The 24757-nt window shown below is 35.2% G+C and overlaps 2 protein-coding genes across 2 annotated transcripts; both read left to right on the top strand.

Annotated features, from left to right (window-relative positions):
- On the top strand, nucleotides 11635-13842 carry LOC109838005 (protein FAR1-RELATED SEQUENCE 5-like). The gene is made up of 5 exons (XM_020406418.1): nucleotides 11635-12063; nucleotides 12133-12616; nucleotides 12697-13236; nucleotides 13284-13429; nucleotides 13526-13842. The coding sequence occupies exons 1-5, from the start codon at nucleotides 12009-12011 to the stop codon at nucleotides 13840-13842; spliced, it is 1542 nt and encodes a 513-aa protein (XP_020262007.1). The 5' UTR covers nucleotides 11635-12008.
- On the top strand, nucleotides 17328-24757 carry LOC109828780 (beta-glucuronosyltransferase GlcAT14A-like). The gene is made up of 4 exons (XM_020395708.1): nucleotides 17328-17666; nucleotides 18640-18715; nucleotides 18801-18916; nucleotides 23927-24757. Exons 1-4 carry the CDS (start codon nucleotides 17558-17560, stop codon nucleotides 24442-24444), a joined length of 819 nt encoding a protein of 272 aa, XP_020251297.1. The 5' UTR covers nucleotides 17328-17557; the 3' UTR covers nucleotides 24445-24757.

The raw sequence follows: 24757 nt of genomic DNA, 5'->3' as shown, positions 1-24757 counted from the left end.
ATACAAACATCTATTAAGTAAGTTAGAAATTCAATTATATAAAATAGTACATGCTAATTACTATGAGAATAGTTGATCTTTCTTTATTTCCTTTGAAAATAAAGAAGAGCAAATCAGTAATTATAAATATAAAATAATAAAATGTTGGACATATAATGTCAGAGAACCAAAAAACTATATCTATTAGTAAAAACTCTTATCACTAGAAATGAGACTCAACAATTTCTTCTTTTTTTAATCAAATTCTTAAATAAAAATCTATTAAAAAATAATCTCTGTAAAATCTCTCTCTCTCTCTTATATATATATATATATCCTTGGTACCAAGTTCTTTCATTGAACTTGGTAGTGAGGTGACCAAACCTCACCCCTACATCATGCCTCGAAGATGGAGCCTTTTTTGGAGTAGATAAATAGTGATTAAGGCTCTCTCTTCGAGGCGTGATGTAGGGTTTTGGTTTTCATATATATATTCTTCTATTGTTGGAGAAAAAACTAAGGAGAAGAGAAAGAGCTAGTATTCTTGTCATCTAGGGTTAGTAGAGGGCATAACTTGATTTAAGAATATTGTGCGAGAGGCGAGTGTTTCGTAGTCTTTATCTGTGTAAAATATTACAATATTGAAAGATGGATTCGTAGTCTTTGTCCGCTCAAAAGGTTGTAAGGAGTGAGTTTTGGAGAGAATATGAGAGTTGATTATGTATGTGAAGTTGAGATATTGAGAGACGAGAGTTGAGTGGTTCCTCTTGTAGTCCCCCTAACATATAGTAAATTTCTCGTATTGTTACCCCGTGAATATAGGTCGAAGTTGGTCAACCGAACCACGCAAATCTTAGTGTTCATTCTTCTTGATTGCGGTTGTTTTCTATCTTACTGATTGTGGGTTAGCTTCCGAGTTGCGGAGATCATAGTACGTAGGGGACTAGAATTCCCCAACAAGTGGTATCAGAGCCGTGGTGATAAATCTAGAAGTTAGTTTTCAAGATAGAAGTTGTCGTCGTGCGAGATTGAAGGGCAACGTTACAAGAATCAAGATGAAGAAAAAAAGAAGGTACTGTAGTGACGGGAACACTATTCATATGGGTGAGAGTTTGGTTAAAAATTATTAAATTAAATTCAACGATGCAGATTAATTTGCCTTTTGATCGAGGGTTTGGAGGCAGATTTCAATGATCGAGGAGTTGATTCCTAGATTTTGGAGTGCTCTGAACGCGATGGGAGGGTCTGATTTTTTAGATTATGCTTAGATTAGTTAGAAAGTGTAGAAAAGTTCTGACAAGACAAATCTAATGACAAATAGGGCAAACAAGTATGCGATGGATGAGACTGGTATAGAGAATCAGACATGATTCTAGTAGTAGAATTATCAGTATATAATTATTCAGAGTCATCGCGGGAGCATGAGTTCGTTGGTATGTAGCCTCATGGATGATAGTGCCAGATTAGGTTGAACTTGCAAACATGCATGATTGAGTGCCATACATGGAGACAGAGATGGTGGCATTGGACTTGAAGATGATCAACACTCATATTCAGTCCAAGCCAAGTGATGGAGGAGATGTAGGTATCCAGCTCGTAGTGTGGAGTAGGAGAGGTGCACCGATATAGTTTGAGACGAGCGATGCAGGTGGAGCACAAGGACAACAAGCGGGGGGAGGTTATTGTCAGGCTCAAGTTGGGAGGAGAAATATGATTGATTTGCTTCTAATGTTAGAGGTAGCGGATCTCTTGGTGCGCATAAGAGAGGTGGAAGCATCACGGGACATCCAGTTGGAGTGCAAGTGTTCTGATTAGGAGTACGAGTGCTTTGATTTGAAGTACAAAAGAAATAGAAGATGCTAGCAGGAGAGGAAAAGTTTTAAGACGACGATGATATATCTTCAATGGAGTTTGGGAATCAAATATAAGGTGGAGATTATTGGGATTGTGTCTTTGATTCTTTGTATAACTTCACGAGAATTAGACAGGGTTAGAGATTTATCATGATTAGGAGATTGAGTCTTATCATGATTAGGAGTTTGAATCATATTCTAATTAGGAAGTTAGGCTAGAGATAGGGTTTTGGTTTCCCTATATATAATCTTTTATTGTTGGAGGAAAAACCAAGGAGAAGAGAGAGCCAGTATTCTTGTAATCTAGGATTAGCAGAGGATGTAGCCTGATTCAAGAATATTGTGCGAGAGGTGAGGATTTCACAGTCTTTGTCCATGCAAAAGATTACAATATTGGGAGAGGGTTTTGCAGTTTTTGTCGGTTCAAATTGTAAGAAGTGAGTTTTAGAGAGATTATGAGAGTTGATTATGTATGTGAGGTTGAGAGATTGAGAGACGAGAGTTGAGTGGTTCATCTTGTAGTTCTCCCTAATACAGAGTAGATTTCTCGTATTATTGCCCCGTGGATACAGGATGAAGTTGGTCAACCGAACCACGTAGATCTTGGTGTTCATTCTTCTTGATTTCGATTGTTTTCTATCTTACTAATTGTGGGTTGGTTTCTGAGTTGCGGAGATCATAGTACACAGGGGACTAAAATTCCCAACATCTAAAATATAACTATTCTTTAGGATGCCTATCACTCAGCGGGGCTACTGGTTGCTCTAATAAGATTGCAAATCATAATACACTAGAAGGACCTACAGAAGGACCTACAGTTGTAGCCTTTTTCTCAAAAGCATAAAGCATAAATAAGCATTTCTCAAAAAAGAAAATAATTATCAATTATTTTAGAAACACATAAAAGTTCAAACATTTCAAAAAAAAGGTAGTATGAGACTTGAATAAATAGTACCTTCGGGACCTAAACTAAATTATCAAATTCGGGTAATCATTAAACAAAAAGTTTAAAAAGTTTCTCTTCATATGCTTAAGAGAAAATGCAAAATAGTTGCTATGCTAAAAAAAAACTAAAATACAATAGCTACTATATATTGTTATCTTTCAACACAATATTTACATTTATATTTATATATATACCAAAGTTATTGAGTTTATCATTGTCCATTTCTAAAGTAACCAATAATTTAATATATAAAAAAGTATAGTAATATAATATAGAATATAAAGGGCGTATAGCTTGGTGCTATGTCATCTCTGTTATAAGTTGTAGGTTAGTAAATCGTCTCCACTCTCCTTTAAATTTTTAGTTTTTTTCCCCTATTAAACCCAATCTTCCGTTAGTATCTTTAAAAATATTTTGAAATTATTCCCCCATTTTATTGAAAATGCTAGCAGGCCCCTCAATTCTAAGCTATTATGAAATTAGTTTCATAAATCATTAAAATTGCTATTAGATCTTCTAATTCTCAAGTAAGTTATTAAAAATAGCAATTTGAGGAAAATTAGCCTCTCAAATTCTTATTATTTTTAAATTATTCCTTTCAATAAAGAGTAAAAATATCCATTAGGTGCACCAATATAGTTTGAGACGAGCGATGCAGGTGGAGCACAAGGACAACAAGCGGGGGAAGGCTATTGTCAGGCTCAAGTTGGGAGAAGAAACATGATTGATTTTTCTTCTAATGTTAGAGGTAGCGGATCTCTTGGTGTACATAAGAGAGGTGGAAGCATCACGGGGCATCCAGTTGGAGTGCAAGTGTTCTGATTAGGAGTGTGTGTGCTTCGATTTGAAGTACAAAAGAAATAGAAGATGCTAGCAGGAGAGGCAAAGTTTCAAGACGACGATGATATATCTTCAAGGGAGTTTAGGAATCAAATATAAGGTGGAGATTGTTGGGATTGCGTCTTTGATTCTTTGTATAACTTTATAAGAATTAGACATGTCAGAGATCTATCATGATTAGGAGATTGCGTCTCATCATTATTAGGAGTTTGAATATTATTCTGATTAAGAAGTTAGGCTAGAGATAGAGTTTTGGTTTCCCTATATATATTCTTCTATTGTTGGAGGAAAAACCAAGGAGAGGAGAGAAATCCAATATTCTTGTAATCTAGGGTTAGCAGAGGGCGTAGCCTGATTCAAGAATATTATGCGAGAGGTGAGGATTTCACAGTCTTTGTCCATGCAAAAGATTACAATATTGGGAGAGGGTTTTGCAGTTTTTGTCGGTTCAGATTGCAAGAAGTGGGTTTTAGAGAGAATATAAGAGTTTATTATGTATGTGAGGTTAAGAGATTGAGAGACGAGAGTTGAGTGGTTCCTCTTGTAGTTCTCCCTAATACAGAGTAGATTTCTCGTATTTTTGCCCCTTGGATACAGGACGAAGTTGGTTAACCGAACCACATAGATCTTGGTGTTCATTCTTCTTGATTTCGGTTGTTGATACAGGACGAAGTTGGTTAACCGAACCACATAGATCTTGGTGTTCATTCTTCTTGATTTCGGTTGTTTTCTATCTTACTAATTGTGGGTTGGTTTCAGAGTTACGGAGATCGTAGTACACGGGAGGACTAAAATTCCCCAACATCTAGAATATAACTATTCTTTAGGATGCCTAGCACTGAGCGGGGCTACTGGTTGCTATAATAAGTTCCAAATCATAATACACTGGAAGGACATATAGTTGCAGCCTTTTTCTCAAAAGCATAAAGAATAAATAAGCATTTCTCAAAAAAGAGAATAATTATCAATTAATTTAGAAACACATAAAAGTTCAAACATTCCAAAAAAAAAGGTGGTATGAGACTTTAATAAATAGTACCTTCGGGACCTAAACTAAAGAGCGGTGATAGGGGCACACCCCTAACCACACCCTCCACCACACCTCCTCTCCCTTTATAGTGCATTGGGCCCCACATCAAATTTTTTTAAAAAAATTTGATGTAGGGCCCAATGCACTATAGAGGGAGAGGAGGTGTGGTAGATGGTGTGGTTGGGGGTGTGCCCCTAACATTTTTATAAACTAAACTATCAAATTCGGGTCATCATTAAACAAAAAGTTTAAAAAGTTTCTCTTCATATGCTTAAGAGAAAATGCAAAATAGTTGCTATGCTACAAAAAACTATAATACAATAGCTACTATATATTGTTATCTTTCAACACAATATTTACATTTATATTTATATATATACCAAAGTTATTGAGTTTATCACTGTCCATTTCTGAAGTAACCAATAATTTAATATATAAAAAAGTATAGTAATATAATATAGAATAAAAAGGGCATATAGCTTGGTGCTATATCATCTCTATTATAAGTTGTAGGTTAGTAAATCGTCTCCACTCTCCTTTAAATTTTTAGTTTTTTTCCTATTAAACCCAATCTTCCGTTAGTTTCTTTAAAAATATTTTGAAATTATTCCCCCATTTTATTGAAAATGCTAGCAGGCCCCTCAATTCTAAGCTATTATGAAATTAGTTCCATAAATCATTAAAATTGCTATTAGATCTTCTAATTCTCAAGTAAGTTATTAAAAATAGCAATTTGAGGAAAATTAGCCTCTCTAATTCTTATTATTTTTAAATTATTCCTTTCAATAAAGAGTAGAAATATCCATTAGGTGCACCGATATAGTTCAAGACGAGCGATGCAGGTGGAGTACAAGGACAACAAGCGGGGAGAGGCTATTGTCAGGCTCAAGTTGGGAGGAGAAACATGATTGATTTGCTTCTAATGTTAGAGGTAGCAGATCTCTTGGTGCACATAAGAGAGGTGGAAGCATCATGGGGCATCCAGTTGGAGTGCAAGTGTTCTGATTAGGAGTGTGGGTGCTTCGATTTGAAGTACAAAAGAAATAGAAGATGCTAGCAGGAGAGGTAAAGTTTCAAGACGACGATGATATATCTTCAAGGGAGTTTAGGAATCAAATATAAGGTGGAGATTATTGGGATTGTGTCTTTGATTATGTGTATAACTTTATAAGAATTAGACAGGTCAGAGATCTATCATAATTAGGAGATTGAGTCTCATCATTATTAGGAGTTTGAATCATATTTTAATTAAGAAGTTAGGCTAGAGATAGAGTTTTGGTTTCCCTATATATATTCTTCTATTGTTGGAGGAAAAACCAAGGAGATGAGAGAAATCCAATATTCTTGTAATCTAGGGTTAGCAGAGGGCGTAGCCTGATTCAAGAATATTGTGCGAGAGGTGAGGATTTCACAGTATTTGTCCATGCAAAAGATTACAATATTGGGAGAGGGTTTCGCAGTTTTTGTCGGTTCAGATTGTAAGAAGTGTGTTTTAGAGAGAATATGAGAGTTTATTATGTATGTGAGGTTAAGAGATTGAGAGACGAGAGTTGAGTGGTTCCTCTTGTAGTTCTCCCTAATACAGAGTAGATTTCTCGTATTGTTGCCCCGTAGATACAGGACGAAGTTGGTTAACCGAACCACATAGATCTTGGTGTTCATTCTTCTTGATTTCGGTTGTTTTCTATCTTACTAATTGTGGGTTGGTTTCAGAGTTGCGGAGATCGTAGTACACGGGAGGACTAAAATTCCCCAACATCTAGAATATAACTATTCTTTAGGATGCCTGGCACTGAGCGGGGCTACTGGTTGCTGTAATAAGGGGGTGTTTGGCAATCTGAAAGTGAATTTAAAATATGTAAGTTACTTTTTTTTGCAAATGACTTTTACATCCATGTCAGCACGCAAGTGAAATACAGTGTTTGTTTGAAAAATTAAATTATTATCGAAAGTGCAATGTGAAGATGATGTGGCAAAATAAGATTAATTAGAAAATATAATTAAAATTATTTAATTAAATTAGTTACCTTTTTGTCACTTTCATGTGACTTCACCACTTTTTTAGGGGAAGTCAAAATTGTATTAAATCTTATGTGGTAATTTTCTTACATCTCACTTTCATAACCACTTACATGAAAACAAACACCTTAATTGTTAAATAAAAATAACTTTCTCACTTTCATCTTTCACTTGCATGCAAACAAACACCCCCTAAGTTCCAAATCATAATACACTGGAAGGACCTATAGTTGCAGCCTTTTTCTCAAAAGCATAAAGCATAAATAAGCATTTCTCAAAAAAGAGAATAATTATCAATTATTTTAGAAACACATAAAAGTTCAAACATTTCAAAAAAAAAAAAAGGTGGTATGAGACTTGAATAAATAGTACATTCGGGACCTAAACTAAACTATCAAATTCGGGTCATCATTAAACAAAAAGTTTAAAAAGTTTCTCTTCATATGCTTAAGAGAAAATGCAAAATAGTTGCTATGCTACAAAAAAACTAGGGGTGGGCAAAAACCGAAACAAACCGGTTCAACCGAAAAAACCGCCCGAAAAAACGGATCGGTTAACCGAACCGAATTAAATGGATGAGAAGAAGTCTCTAAACCGCCCGAACCGAATTAAACCGGTCTGGATCCGGTTTGAACCCCTGAACCGCCCAAAAAAAACCGAACCGAATTCTTAAACAAAAAGTAGCTGCGAGCCTTGGGTGTGAAGAAAATTTATGGCTGAATGTTTAGCATTTAAGAATTGTGGGGTGGAGTTTATACTAACATATATTTGAGTACGCTGATATAGTTAAGTGAGATTTCCGTAAATCAATACAAGATGTTGAGGTTGAAGGATAAATTTAGTGTTTTGGTCAAATTTCAGTGATAACATGAATACAGCTTGCTGGTGCTGGATATCAAATTAACCTATAGTATAGGCTGTCAAGGATATAAGATAATTCTTGATGAGAAAAAGGCAGCTAAAAATTAACGAAAATCATCAAAAGGTGTGTGTGCCTGCCAAACATTGTTCTTTCTCTAAAAAAGGCTACATAATTACATGGTCCTCCTAGTGTATTAAGCTAGTTATATTCAGATCATACAATTTGATTAAGTGGCTTAGTACAGTTTTGATTGTTTCTTTTCAGTTTTGATTGCTTCTTTTCAGTTTTGGATATAACTAAAACTTACCCAGATTTTTGTGAAATGGAGTTAATTCGGTTCAAAACCGAAACCGAACCGAACCGAACCGAATTTCGGTTGGGCCGAATATTCGGATGAAGGAGAAAAAATCTGGATCTGGATGAGAGTTTTGAGAATCCGAAAAATTCGGATTGGATGCGGATTGGGCTTAAAACCGAACCGAACCGAATACGCCCAGCCCTAAAAAAAACTATAATACAATAGCTACTATATATATTGTTATCTTTCAACACAATATTTACATTTATATTTATATATATACCAAAGTTATTGAGTTTATCACTGTCCATTTCTGAAGTAACCAATAATTTAATATATAAAATAGTATAGTAATATAATATAGAATAAAAAGGGCATATACCTTGGTGCTATATCATCTCTGTTATAAGTTGCAGGTTAGTAAATCGTCTCCACTCTCCTTTAAATTTTTAGTTTTTTTTCCTATTAAACCCAATCTTCCGTTAGTTTCTTTAAAAATATTTTGAAATTACTCCCCCATTTATTGAAAATGCTAGCAGGCCCCTCAATTCTAAGCTATTATGAAATTAATTCCATAAATCATTAAAATTGCTATTAGATCTTCTAATTCTCAAGTAAGTTATTGAAAATAGCAATTTGAGGAAAATTAGCCTCTCAAATTCTTATTATTTCTAAATTATTCTTTTCAATAAAGAGTAGAAATATTTCATTAGGGGAAATTATTCCCCCCCCCCCCCCCTCCTATTAAGCTCTTAAAGCTTTACACCTCTCCAAAACACCACGCCCACCCCCAACCCCTCCACCCAAACAAAAAGGACCCGCAAAGCTTCCAAACAAACCCAAAAAAAAAGAGATACTTTAAGGGTTATCCATTAGTCCCTTATATCTCTTATATTTTGAAATTAGTTCTTCAAATCATTAAGATTGATACTGAGTCCCTTAATTCCCTAAATTATTTTGAAATTAGTCGATCCAAATCATTAAAATTTTCACTAGGTCTCCTAATTCTTAAATTATATTGATAAAATTTCCGTCAATCAAAAATAGTGTAGAAATAGCAATTAGAGGAAAATTAGTCTCTCAAATCCTTATGATTTTTAAATTATCCATTTCAATGAAGAGTCAAAAATGTAATTAGCAAGTAATCTCTTTCACTTTTTTTGTTTTCTTCTATTAAACCCTAACCTTTACAACCCCCTCCCCCTTTTATTAAGGGGCTTTCCGTTAGTCCCTTTATTATTCTTTCATATTTTGAAATTATTTCCTCTAATCATTGAAATTGCTACTTACTCCCTCAATCCCCTAAATTATTTTAAAATTAGTCCCTCAAATTATTAAAATTGCTCTCACGTTCCTGAAATCTTAAGATATTTTAGAATTTGTTCGTTCAATCAAATGCAGAGATATTTATCAGAGGAAAATTAGCCTCCCAAATCCTCATTATTTTTAAATTATTTCCTTTAGTATAAAGAATAAAAATAGCAATTACAGGAAAAATTGTCTCTCAAATCCTTAAAATTTCTATTTGACACTCATACATTTCAAATTAATCTCTAATTGCTACTTTTGTACTTCAATGAAGTGAGTAATTTCAAAATAACTTAAGAATTGGAGAACATAATAGTAATTTCACTAATGTAAGGGATTAGTTTCAAAATTATTTGGGAATTGAGTGACTTAATAAAAGTTTCAATAATGTGAATGGCTGATTTGAAAATATGATAGATGTCAGGGACTAATATTGGAGAAAACCTCTTTTTTCTAAGCCACTTATTTCATCAGATATTAAAAATTTACCTATAAGCCCAACGTTTTCACCTTATATATTTTTAAACCCACTCATCTTTAAAGTCATTTTTTGACCCAAGAAAATATCTCACCTAAAGTATTTGTCCCATTAAAGTTACTCACTTCCTAAAAGATCCTACAAGATTTTTTGTCCAATAAAATCAAAGTTATACCCCATTTATTTTTAAACTCACTTACTTCTAAAACTACTTTTACACACAAAAAAATTCACCAAATTACTTTTAAACCTACCTTGTATTTCAGCAGTTTTATAAACTTGCTATCGCTGTGAGTCACCATGTTTTAGATTTAATTTTCAATAATTTTCGTGGCTATAAATACTGTATTTTTAAATCAAATACAATAATCATTATATTTTTTTTGGCAATATTGACGTTTTGACATGACAAACTGAATATGAGTTTCTATTTTTCTCAAAGTCAAAGTTTTATTCGTTTAATTTTCATCTCACCTACTTCCAGAAAGGGATATTTGCCTATAAACGCAAGGTGTCACCACTATTTGTCATAAGCCACTTCCAAAAGGCTCGGATTATTTACAAATCTAATTTGTATTTTAACAGTTTAATATATAGTGTAAGTTATTTATTTCTTGTTATAGTTTTGCTATTTTGTTTTAAGTGATTATTTACACTATATATTTATAAGTTAAAAATTAAGCTATTATTTCTTTTGTTTTTTTGTACACATATGCTTATTGCGCGGGTCAATTTTGCTCGTATGCTTCTAGGTGAAATGAAATGATAATTTTTACACCACATCTACCTTCATCTACTCGTATCAATTTTAACGGTTTTGAATGAATAGAACTTTTCACATGGCTCGATGGAGGGTCAAACAACGACGGATTCACCCCAAACTTGGTGTGTTGGGGTTTTAGAATATGTAGATCAAGTTCAACGGAGCAGATCATCCATAATGTCGCTCAATCATGTGATTTTAGAGGTGTCATAGGAGGAAATCCCCTCCTATGACAAGGATACCCATTAATCTATATATATATATAACCTCCAAAACCTCCATTTCTCCTCAATTTCTCCTCAAAAAACCCCATCAAAAATCCCCATTTCTCCTCCTCCGTCAACGGATCGACTTTCCCAACTCGATCCCACCGCGAAAGCAGCATCACCGCCGACGGATCGACTTTCCCAACAGATCGACTTTCCCAACTCGAGATCCCCATTTCTCCTCCTCCACCAAGCCACCGCCTTCCCCCAACTCAGGTAACGATCTCAGCCCATTCCAAGCTCGTTACAAGTTTTGATTAGGGTTTTTGTCGGTCATTTTTTTTGTAATTATAGCTTGATTACAAGAACTAGGGATTTGATGCATGAAATGGTCAACAAAGGCTGGCTGTCGGTCATTTTCTTGGATTTAATTAATTCTTTTGGTCTCGGTAGCCTTTTACTCTTTTCTGAACATTAGATTGAATAAGTTCTTGATTGATGGTTTGGTGAATGGTTTGGTGAATCAGGACAGTGATTGAATAAGTTCTTGGATTTAATTAGCCTTTTAATTATTATTATTATTTTGCTTCTTGTTATTAGTGAATCAGGACAGTGATTGAATCTGAACATTAGTGTTCTGTTGTCAACGTTCTTTTCTCTTTTTTCTTTAAAGAAACTAAATGTACGTATTCAATAAATGAAGATGTGTAGAACCTTAAAACACTATGAGATGCTGGAATTTGTTCTTGAAAAGGTTCTTAGGCATTTCTTTTCAAAAAAATATGTCCATAATACCTATATTGTTAGTATGCAAAACTTGCTGCATCTTAATCTGCATATATTTTTAACATGGTTAATTACAGAATGGATAACTTGGGCACTGAAATATATTTTTAACATGGTTAATTACAGAATGGATAACTTGGGCACTGAAGCTAATGAAGTAAACTTGGATGACGATGATTTAATATATACTCCTTGAAGTAAACTTGGATGACGATGATTTAATATATACTCCTCAAGTATCAGATGAGTTGAGGCAAAAAAAGGGCAAGAATTTGACACAATAGATGATGTTGTGACATTCTATAATACTTATGCTAAAGCAGCTGGGTTTAGTGTAAGGTCTTGGACTACTCAGAAAGAGCCGGGAAGTTGTGAAATAAGAAGGAAGGAGTATGTTTGTTTTAAACAAGGAAAATCTCTAAAAATCGCGGATGTTGGAAGAAAAAAAAGACGTCGAGGAAGCTTAGCTGAGGATTGTACTGCCAAAATTGTTGTTTTAAAATCAAACTCCGAAAAATACATTGTTACTGTTTTTAATGAGGAGCACAGCCACCCACTATCAACACCATCAAAGGTTCATCTTTTAAGGTCCCATCGTAACGTTTCAGCCGTAACAAAGTCTCCAACTAAACAGTTATCCATGGTGAATATACCTCAGCATCAACAATTCAGTTTACTTGGAGTACAATCTGGAGGTATAGAGTTATCCATGGTGAATATACCTCAGCATCAACAATTCAGTTTACTTGGAGTACAATCTGGAGGTATAGAAAATATTGGGTGCACTCAAAGAGATTTGTATAATCATGCAAGGGATATCCGTGCTGATTTGAAGGAGCATGATGGTGAAATGTTTTATGAGTATTTAAAATTGGAACAAGGAAATAATCCCTCATTTACTTTTCAAATTGAGGCCGATGAGGAACAAAAGATTACTCGTTGTTTTTGGTCCGATGCAAGATCAAGGCGGGCTTATAAATTTTTCGATGATGTTGTAATCTTTGATACTACTTATAACACTAATCGCTATGGCCTTATATTTGCACCAATAATGGGGGTTAACAATCATGGTCAAACAATTGTTTTTGCTTGTGGATTTTTGAATCATGAGAGCGTTGATGATTTTGTATGGTTATTTAATCAATTTTTGGAAAGTATGCTTGGTGGTGCCCTGAAGATGATTATTACCGATCAAGACCCAGCGATGACTAAGGCATTTCCTATTGTTCTTCCAAATACTTTTCACAGGTATTATAGTTTGTATATATTATTGAAAATATTTATATACATAGCCTTTCTTTTTAACACTTTTTTAATTCTTTTGACAGGTATTGTAGTTGGTATATATTAATGAAGTTTTCTGAGAAAATTGATGCAACGAAGTATAGTATTTACAAAAGTGAGTTCTCGGCTTGCATTTGGAAATCAGAGACTCCTGAAGAATTTGATTTACAATGGGAAAGTCTGATTAAGAAAAGTAGGTTAGAAGGAAACAAGTGGTTGCAAGACCAATATGAACTTCGGTCAAGATGGATTCCTGCATATGTTAATCACATTTTCTCAGCAGACATGTCAAGTAGCCAACGAGCAGAAAGTGGACATGCATTCTTTAAGAAATTTGTTTCGAAGAATAATTCATTGGTGGATTTTATGATACAGTTTGGCAGGGGACTAGTGCGCCAACGTCACGAGGAGTTGATGGCCGATCACAAAGACTTGATTGAGAAACCTAAACTTAGAATAAATCATGACTTTTTGGAGCAAATGGTTGATATTTACACTAATGAGATGTATTTCAAGTTTGAGGCTGAAGTGTGTGACAGCTTTAACTACAAGTTACAGTTTGTTAGGGCAACTCAACAAGCAAAGTCTGCGAAATCGTTTACGACAAGGACTTGGATTTGGTTTCTTGTAGTTGTAAAAAGTTTGAAAGCGCCGGAATCGTATGTACTCACATTATCTCCTACTTGATGAAATTTGATGCTGAAATATTGCCCGATAAATACATCTTAAGGAGGTGGACTAAGTCTGCAAAATCGGGGATAGTGGTTGATGATAAAGGTATGCCGATAAGCCCTGACAATTCTTATCTTTTAACACGGAGTCAATTTATCCAATCATCTTTGGAATTAGTTGACAAGTCCCTTGTATGTGAAGAAACGAGGAAGATGTTTACCAATGGAGTGCGCATCATTAATGAGCAAATCGACCAATTCATTAGTAGCCACATGGTTAGTGGCCGCACGGTTGCAAAGAGCTTCATCGAGAAAAATAATCAAATGAGTAGTAATTTAATGGATGATGGTACTAGTGTGGAGGATTCTTGTACTTTTCAAAATAGTTTCAATGAACCCGATCAAGTGCGAGCAAAAGGGTGCGGCAAAAGGTTGAAGGGAGGAAAAGAGAAAGCAATGGCTAGAGCAAAAAATAAAAAAGATAGACGTTGCCACGGGTGTGGTAAAGTAGGCCAATGATAAGCGAAATTGTCTGGCACCCACAAATCCGTAAGTAGTAATTCCTTTATTATTTAAGCATTTCTTATTTTTCACCTTCTATTATCCCCTTGGTGTATATATATATATTTTCATTATAATGTAGGTCTTCTACATGCGGTGATACAAATTGGCAAGAGGGTAATGGATCATCAAGCGAAGATGGGGATGATGTGCTCATATGAAGACGGTCTTCATCTGAATCTCGTTTTAATGTATGTTATCTTGTACACTCCTTTTCTTCCTTTCATGGTTACGTGTTTGTTGGCTTGATTCCCTATGAGGTTCTTATAGACCATGCTAATGCTGATAATCTGATTAATCGTTATGCTCTTTCTGAGGGAATCATTTATATGTTTGAACTAATTATTACAGCTTTTAATATATATTGGTAAGTTTAGTCATGAGGAACAATTTGAATATTTTGTAAGCTATACAAGTTGTTTCATGGTATCTGATGACACTTGTATATGTATTTAGTTATAATCTTGCCTGTTCATTTGTTTTCTAAAAATCAAGAAATGAAAATGGAAAAGGTGAAAAATATCAAAAAGTTCTATTTCCTCCATTTCCATCCCTAAAACTCACCCACAACATCTAATAAAATATTATTTTCATCCCTAAAACTCACCCACAACATCTAATAAAATATTATTTTCATCCAACAACTCATCCACATCATCTAATAAAATATTATAATATTATTTTCATCCAACAACTCATCCACATCATCTAATAAAATATTATTTTTATCTAACCACTCATCTATCATATTTAATAAAATATTATTTTCATCTAACAACTCATCCATCACATCTAATAAAATATTATTTTCATCCAAACATCACTCAACTCATCTCTTCTCATCATTTCAAATCACTCACATCATCCAATAAAATATTATAACAATTCACCTCATCTCATTAACATTTCATTTCTTTGTTTTCATCCCAAAAAGTTGTGAAAACACTTTTCTTAATCTTGGATCACATCGCCCAATAATACAATGACAACTCATCCCATCTCATTTCATTTCTTATTTTTTAGAATGAACCGAACAAAAGAAAATAACAAACTACAGGAAATAGGTTTCTCATAATTCATTTCCTTATTTTTTTCGCCAACCGAACAACATCAAAACTAGTTTTCTTAAAAAATCACTCACATCATCCAATAATAATGTGACAACTAACATTATTTCATCTCCATTTCTTTGATTTCCTTCTTTTTTTAGCCAACCAAACACTCCAAAAACAATTCTTCATTTTAATAGTTTTCCATTTCTTTGATTTCCCTCTTTTTTTAGGCAAATGAACATGCCCTTATTGGACATCCATCGTTATTAAGAAACTCTTTTTAATTCTACTGTATGAACAAAGGTCTGTGGCCTTCTCTTACCAACTCAGCCAGATGCGTACGCATCAGTCCGCATCAGAAATCCTATATATATATATATACAAACCAAAAGTCTCCTACTTTCTTCCTCCAAAACTTCAATGGCCTACGAATCAACAGAAGCCCAAACCAAAAGTCTCCTACTTTCTTCCGTCAAAACCTCCAAGCTCTTTCTCCCGGGGCTCGTCTTTCTACGGTTTGTATTTTCAAACATTTATTAAAGCCCGTAAGAAATTATTTTCCACCCAAAAAAAACACCCACATGCTTTACCACTTTAAGCATGGGGTGTACCCATGGGTGCGTTATTTCCAGTCCTCAAGACGTTTCCACACCCTCTCCTTCCGATTCGTGACTTCAATAAAACTAGAGCCGGCCCCACCACTTAAAAAAAAAACCGTACCACTACATAATAGCGACTAGGTTCTTTCCACATTTGTCCCTTACATCTTTAATAGTTTAAACTTGTCCCTCGAATCTTATAAACTATTTCACAATAGTCCCTCAACTTTGTTATTGTTTGATCGTCGCGAACTTTACATTTCAGATTAAATTTTTGACATGGTATGTCACTTATATTCTTATGTTTGCCGTCCTTTCTCATTACAACCCTTTCCTCTTTCAATTGTGTTGGATACGCATCTAGTAACAGTAGAATATCATAATACTAAATAACCAATTACGGTAGTATCACAGGGGACAAGAATTCTGCCAGTGAACTAATTTGAAACAATTCACACCACTCTAGGGACCGCGTAACAATTTCCACGGTTTGAAGGACTAATTTTAAAATATAAATAATTGGTGTGAACACGGTGTAAAGCATGACATATTTTTTCCTGCTATAGTAATCCTGATTTTAACTGTCACAGTAATTTTTTGAATTGATGTAGTATCCCGACTGCTACAGTATTCCCGTATGCTACAGTAATATTTTTCAAAAAAAACTGTTGTGTTCAGTTTCATGTAGCTACAGTAATAAATACTACAGTAAATGCTAGTAGCATGTGGTGTTTGTTTGCATGCAAGTGAAATATGAAAGTGAGAAAGTTATTTTCATTTAACAATTATGGTGTTTGTTTTCTTGTAAGTGGTTATGAAAGTGAGATGCAAGAAAGTTATCACATATAATTTAATATAATTTTGACTTCTCTTAAAAAAGGGGTAAAGTCACATAAAAGTGACAAAAAGATAACTAATTTAATTAAATAATTTTAATTATACTTTCTAATTAATCTTATTTTGCCAAAGTGACAAAAAGATAACTAATTTAATTAAATAATTTTAATTATACTTTCTAATTAATCTTATTTTGCCACGTCATCTTCACATAATTAAATAATTTTAATTATACTTTCTAATTAATCTTATTTTGCCACGTCATCTTCACATTACACTTTTGATAATAATTTAAATTTTCAAACAAACACTATATTTCACTTACGTGCTGACATGAATGTAAAATTTATTTACAAAGAAAATTAACCATTTCATATTTTAAATTCACTTTTAGATCGCCAAAGATCGCACTACAGTATGAATAGTAAATTTCTAGTAGATTAAAATGACTGATGCCGGGCGGAACTAGCCATTTATCCACCCGTTCACTGAGAAGCGGGCCCCACATAGTGTAACAAAAGCAGTTACTTTTGAATGAAAGATCTACGCACCCACGCAAACGCAGCCCCATACCCTCCCGTAAACTTAAGTCAACACTCACCTCCAAGTCCACCACTCAAATTATTTCCCACCCTCAGATGCGAAACCAAAACCCCCGCTCTCACTCGCCGGTAACCTGCACCTCCTCTCCTCGCCCTCCTTCCGCCGCCGCCGTCAATGGACAGACGAATACCCTCTCCTCACCAAAAGAAATGCGTGATCCCCCTTCCTCTCCTCCCTCCTTAATCTCCTTCTCTCCTCATCTCCCTCTCCCTCTTCTCCTCTCCTCCTCCCCTTTCCCGCCACCTCAGCTTTTCCAGATCTCTGCCGCCTCGCCGGGCACGGCGACCCCCTCTTCGTTCGAGCAGAAGCTCCGCCGTTCCCCGCCGCCGCCGCCTGAACCCGTTGCCCGAGGCTCGCGTACCTGATCTCGTGGCTCGGCCGGGATGGCGCGAGCTTGAGGCGAACGCTTAGGGCTCTCTATTTCACCCGGCAAATTTCTACGTGGTGCATCTTGATCTGGAGGCGTCGGCAGTGGAGAGATTGGAGGTGGCCGTGGAGATTAGGGCGGACCCCACTTACAAGAGATTTGGGAATGTTAGGGTTGTGAAGAAGGCTAATTTGGTTACGTATAGGGGGCCTACGATGGTTGCTAACACGCTGCATGCGGCGGCGATCTTGATCAAGGAGGGAGGGGATTGGGATTGGTTCATTAATCTCAGTGCTTCGGATTACCCGCTTGTGACCCAGGATGGTAAGTGATTTATTCGGGGTTTTGTGATGTGTTTATTTAATTTTGGTAGGGTTTAATGGGTCTGGATTCGGAAAGTTTGAATCTTGTGGTGGTATGAGCGAGAATTTAGGGATGTTTATGTTTTGCCTCTTTTGGAATTATGCATATGGGAGCAGTTGAGGGACCTGCGATTTTTTTGTGCTTGTATTTGGTGAGGGCTTTTTTTATGCATTATCAGAGAATTGTCTGATTCTTGTCTTTATCTATGCATGTCTTTATATCAGATCACTTGCCATTTCAGCTGCTTTTCTTCATGCGTGATTAATACTTCTTGTTTTGAATTTGTTTTAACACATTTAGTTCTTAGTTTCTTATTTCTAATATTTCCTGATTTAGAATGACATATTTGGGAGCACTCAAGAATTGAATGTCAATGTTTACATGTAGCTGCATTAGGTTGGAGCTTAAGTTTTTTTGGTATTCTGAGATGTTTTTTTTAAAGTTTACTAGTAGTATTTGACAATTTTAGTATGTTATTTATTAGATGATTTTGAATTGGGGTTTTCTATTAGGTGTCCATGGGCACTCATTAGGATGAGAGATAGAGTGAGGAGAGAATTTAGTTCAAATCGGCGGGAGCCCACTTGCTATTTTTTTCTCTCTCTCTCTCTCTCTCTCTCTCTCTCTCTCTCTCTCTCTTATCCCCTAACTAGTGCCCATAGGCACCTGTTTGAAATTCGTTTTGAATTATATGTTAGAATGAAAACTGAGGAGGCTTTCATATATAAATTAGCTTCCAACTTGTCTTATATGGGAAGTGCCTAGTCATCTATTGGGCAATTTAGAAGGTTTCTTAGATTCTCTTACATTGCTTCTTTGTCTGCTATCTTATATGTTGCGGATGTAGACACATTTATTGCAATGCAATTGAATTCGTCCAATACTTCTGGTTCTTGACTTTATCTGATTTCTTATTTTTTACTTGATCGAGCAGATATTCTCTATACATTGGCAACTCTACCTAGAGAACTGAACTTTATCGAGCACACGAGCGATATAGGATGGAAAGAGTATGCTGATCATCCTTGTTGACCAATTGTTTTTCATCCTTGTGTTGAACTTTGTCTAATGTGACTTTGTAATACCAATTGGCAGGTTCCAGAGGGCCAGACCTGTTATCATAGATCCTGGGCTATATAGCTTGAAGAAATCCGACGTATTTTGGGTTACAGAAAAAAGGAGCGTACCCTCTGCATTCAAGCTCTTTACAGGTGAGGTATCAATAAGGAATGTTATGCATTTGCAGGCATAATCTTTCCACTTCTGAAGACCTTACTTGACATAGCAAAAGACAACACTAGGTGTTGGTGATTTAGCGTAGAAGTTGGCTGATTTGTTTCATTTTCATAATTTGAAGGTTAGAAATAGAATAGTATATTCCGTATTATAGCGGGGTGGTGTTTATGGTTACTGTTTAGACTGTAATCTTGAGATAATCTTACAATGACAACTGTAACTGTTCAGGCAATTATAGTCTAAAGTTAGAAAATGAAATAAAGCTACAAAGTTTCCTGTTTTAAAACTTAAAGACAATGAACCTTGCAACAACAGTGCTGGTTCATTTCTACCAAGTTCATTAGGAGGGTGCATGAACACTCACGGATTCTGAAAACATATGTAGACAACTATTTTGAGCTTGGTCTGCCATGTTCCCATTACAGAATAGAAGGCTATGAAAAAATTAAAATGGTGAAAACTTGTATTTTCTTTTTCGGTCATGTCATTAACAAATTTCTATAGCATATTCCTAGGTGTGTGCACTAGGGGAACCTGAAAAACCCAACAACCCAGGGCAATAGATACTCAAGCCTCCAAGGCATTAAACCTTGTCCAAGGTATAAAACACATATACAAAAAGGCTTTATGTGTCATATTGAAGATTTGAATGCATAATATCTAATGCAAGATAAAAGCTATTCAAGTATCGTGGTATTAGAAACTTGGATAAATTCCAGCTATTTGATTATTACATTCAGGTTTCAGCCCCTACTTGCCCCCTAAACTCTTCAATTTGTTCCTTCTTACCCCCTAAACTATTTTTAGTTTTATTTTAGAACTATCTCTTTGGTACCAGTTGCCAATTCTCTTCTATTAATTTGTGGGCATTTTAAATGGATAAAGTGACAATTCAAAGGGTAAGGTTGGACTGAAGTGATAGTTTAGGGGGTAATGTGGGGCCGGAAATAGTTCACGGGGCTAAGGGGATGAATTTAATAATTCAGGGTGGTCGGATAAGGTGAAAAATAGTTTAGGGGGCACGAAGGGACAAAATGAATAGTTTAAGCGGCTAGTAGGGGCTAAAGCCTTACTTTAAAGAGGATGTTTATGTGGCTTCTACATTTATATGGGTTTATAATTGAGGATGCAATTTCTTTAGTTTGACTACCTCTCTTTTGTTAATTTGTAAAATCATATATAAGAACTTCAACTAATAGTTTTATTAATATTGTTTGCTTTGGGTTGGTTGGAGCTGAAGTAGGGAAATTTGTAGATTTTGGTAGAGAAAACGATATTCCTAAAAAGCAACAGGACATCATTTATGTATTGGAAAGATGTCAAAATTACTAGTGTCCTTACAAAGAAGTTAAAAATTGACTCCATTGTTTATTCTTTCATTTTTAGTATATTTCATATTGAGAAATTAGTTGTTAGAATAACCAGATATAATGATATATTGTATGTTAATGGTCAAAATATTTACCATGCCAACATCATGACGCTCATGTGTAAATACTTGAATTGTGATAGGGCTCATCTTTAGTACTTTAAATACTTGTGTATAGTGTGAATCTTAAAAAGAAAGAAGAACCAAGATGTAAAAGAAATAAATCATTGGTAATCTAGAACACTAATCTTGGTATATGGCAGTAGATGATTTTATTGTGGCTTTAAGTATCATATTAATATTACGGGATTATCTATCACGAGCATATCTACATTGATGTATAACTGTTGCCAAATACTTGCCTAGAAAAAGCATGAATGTAATGTAATTATCATATGTCAAGTAGCAATATTGAATGTTGCTTCTCTCTTGCTTTCCTTGCCTCTAACAAGAAAAGCACAAACCCATGGGTTCTTTATCTTTCTAAAAGAGACCAAATTACTTGTTTATATCCAGTTAAAAAACTGAAGAGACAAAATTACTTGTTTATAACCAGTTAAAAACTGCATGTTCAGTGGCATCTTTGTAAACTATAATGAGCCGTGATACTCAAAATATTGGCTTAGGACAATGCCCATATTGGTGCCCACTTGTTGAATTGTAAGCAGCTGTTGTAGGTGTGAGTTTTTGCATTCTCCCTTCACCAGTAACAACTTATTGTTTTACATAGCAATGATCTTACTCACATTATTTTTCATGGGAACTTTAATAGTCCATGACAAAAGAATAAAAAAGAAAGGAAAATTTCTACTTCCTGAATTCCAAATTTCTGGGGGCTCTCTTCATATACTTGTGGCTTGTGAATACTTTGAGGTTGTTTGGGGAGGGCTTATTTTTGAAGCTTATAAGTTAAGCTACCTTTGGTTTTATGACAAAAAAAGAACATAAAACTTGTATGGATAGAGAAGTCATTCGCTTGGTCAAACTTAGTTTATTTGTGTGAGCTTATGAGTTAATTTTTCAAAAGTTGGGAACCCCAACTTTTTTAAATGGGTCTTAAAAGCTACCTTATTGAGTTGTCACGACTGGTAGATATGAAAATGCGAGCTTAAAAGCTACTTTGACCAAAAACTTAGCTACCCAAATACCCTCAAATATTACCTGGATGGAAATTTAAACTCGTCTCGACTCGAGCTTATATCTTACTATTTAACAAAAATACCTTGTCTTACTTTGAAGAGCACCAGACCAGCACTCATGTGAACTAAAGAACTCCAAGGACAGAATAGTAAATCAAATATCTGTAACTCCCCTCCATATAAGAATTTCCATTGTCCAGTCTGCCTATAATTCACTAGTCACTTGTGAAAATCTTGACAATATTCTGAGTTATTTTACACATGTTTTCTGCTTAGTAAATCTTTTGTTAATGTGAGTAGCATGAGGTTAGGTCTATGTTCCAACTGGCTCTATCACTATCTTCTGCGCACAATAAAGCTATTCTTAATGCGACTAGTATGATCTTAGGTCTATATCCATATGAATCATCAAATATCCTTGTCAATCGACATGCTTGCTCACTTTCTGAGCATAACCAGTAACCTTAAAACTCATTATTAACCACCAAAAATAATCTTTGTGATCTTGCTTATAATTAATTAATTAATTGTTAAAGTTTGAACGATGGCTTTACCATTTTCATTCATTAGTATTATAAACTTTGATTAGTATAAGAAAACAGGTAGATTACAGTCCTTTATGGCAGCATAATAATACAAGGAATATTCGTGGTTAGTTGCTATCCTAGTCTCTTGAACAAGTACCATCAACGTTTAAGCATTACATTAGTCAATGATCGTGTCATTGTCAACCATTGCCATTTCTTACATCTGGTTTCTGCCCCATTTCTACCTAAAAATCATATGAACCTTTCATTGACATTTCTATATGAGTTTTAACAATAAAAATCATATGAAGCTTTTGTTAACATTTCTACATGAGTTTTAACAATGAAAGTAAATAAAAATCATATGAACCTTTTATTGACATTTCTACATTAGTTTTAACAATGTTTTCCTTTGAGCTGTACTCATTTTGTGGCAGAAGAACATGCCTTCTGAATCAGATATCATTAAATTCACCCTCTTTCTAAACGTTTGACTTTAAATAACGGTTACATGAACTCAGCTTTCTGGCAGTTCCACTATTCATTTCAACATAGTTGTATCTCATATTCTCATCTCATGCACCCCATGTCTTTGCTGATCGACCTTCCTAGCAAGCTGTTCCAAAATTTCTTACTTTGTTCATGTCTACATATTCACATCTCTTATACGCATCTTATGTGTGCAAACCTCTTTGCTCTTATCTTCCTATTGGTGCAACATTATTCTCAGAAACTCTTACTGATTGCAAATAATATGATGTTCTGTGGGATGCATTGAGAATACCAATTAAAAACAAGCTTTTCCTTCACTCAACTCCTATATTTGTGTTCATCATACTTTTGCATTTCAGATTTGAATCAAAGGAGAAGTAATTTAGTCAACTAGTAGTTGATTGGGCCTCTCTCTCATGCACTCCTGTGTAATGTCTAAATAATTGAGCATATGGTAACTTTTATAGTATCAGAGCTTGCTTGCTTACTGCCACTTAAAACTTACTTTTGCATTTCATCAATCAACCTGTTTCTGGTAGCATGTAAAATTGCACTGTTCACCTGTGGCGTGTGTCACTGAGTCAGCTATTTATGTAAGGCATCATTGATAAGATCAGGGCACGAGCTTAGACTTTATTAGTTCTCTAACAGATTAATTATTTTATGTTGCAAGGGGGGGAAAAAGGAATTGAGTGGTACAGCTTAGCTGAAGCTTTTGTATAGGAGTTTCTACATTCGAACACAAAACTCTTTCCAGTGTTGATATGCTTGTAACCCTTCTCATCTCCTTCTTTGATTGAGCCTTATTTGGTCTTTAGTCAAGGCTATTCTTTGATTTCCAATTTGTTCATCTTTAGTGAAGGCTATCCTTAATATGCCTGACTTTTCCAATTGTTTACTGCATTTCATCCACCCATGCCCATATGCAATACTTCTGTTGTGCCAAATTCTTTGAAGTGCAGTGAGTCATCACCTTGGCATCTCCATGTTTGTTATACTTGTTCTTTATTATAATGTCTTTATAGATGCCAAAATTTTCTAGCTTTCATGCTTGTGCAATCATTTGTTTATGCCTTGGGGGGATGAATGTCGTCTTTGGTTCCCTGTTTAGACTATTTGATCTGCTCATCCAGCTAAGGACATTCTAGCAGACCGCAGTATCAGGCAAGCATAAAAACCTTCCTATCTTTGCATATTCAGTGAGTGTACCCCAATAATGTTTTTGTTATTTAGCATTGAACATCAAGATTCTGATGCAAGGTTTGTGTCTTCAGAAGTCATATAAAACTTGTTTGCAAACATCACGTGAGTTACAATCTCCTATTTGTACCTTTATGTTATAACCTTTAAGACTGGTAGTATCATGTCCTAAATGGATTTTAAAAAATAGTGTTTTCCAAAAACGTCTTCTTCTTTCAAATCATAATTACTGTAAATATAACTGTTCATTCTGTGTAGGCTCTGCATGGATGATGCTTTCTCATCAGTTCATCGAATACTGCATCTGGGGATGGGACAACCTCCCCCGAACTGTCCTGATGTACTACTCTAACTTTCTCTCCTCCCCTGAAGGCTACTTCCACACCGTCATCTGCAATGCTCCTGAGTTCAAAAACACCACCGTCAACCACGACCTCCACTTCATCTCCTGGGACAACCCTCCGAAGCAACATCCCCATTTCCTAACCCTCGATGACTTCTCAAAGATGGTCAATAGCAACACACCGTTTGCGAGGAAATTCGTAAGAGATAACCCCGCTCTCCTTGATAAGATTGATAAAGAACTTCTCGGTCGAGAAGCCAATGGTTTTGTTCCTGGTGGTTGGACAAATAGTATTGAAGCTAATTTGAGTGATCCAAAGGAGTTTGTGAAGGATTTGAAGCAACTTAGGCCTGGACCTGGGGCTGAGAGGTTGAAACGTTTGATTTCAGGTTTGATTTCGGCTGAGGGGTTCGATAAGAAGCATTGCATATGATTTTTGTACATTGTGTTACCACGGAGAATGTGAGTTTTTTTTTTGTACAATTCGGAGTGGTGCTCACCGTATTCTGGTGTAAAGAAGTTCTCTGGCCTGCTGCTGCTGCTGTTTTAGTTGCAAGTCTGAGTTCGGATCAGCAGAATGAATAAGTGCATGTTGTTAACAATATGTATTTATATTCACACTGTAGGCATCTTTGATTGACCTTAGATTTTGTCTAGGAGGAAGTGCGTGTATGTGGGTGGGTGAGGTATTACATTGTTATATTTATTTACGATATATGATCAAATATGCAGCTCTTCACGATCAA

Source organism: Asparagus officinalis, chromosome 1 (genome assembly GCF_001876935.1).
Source record: "Asparagus officinalis chromosome 1, Aspof.V1, whole genome shotgun sequence".
Taxonomy (NCBI): domain Eukaryota; kingdom Viridiplantae; phylum Streptophyta; class Magnoliopsida; order Asparagales; family Asparagaceae; genus Asparagus; species Asparagus officinalis.
The sequence above is the reverse complement of the archived record's forward strand: the minus strand, read 5'-3'. Positions and strand labels throughout refer to the sequence as shown.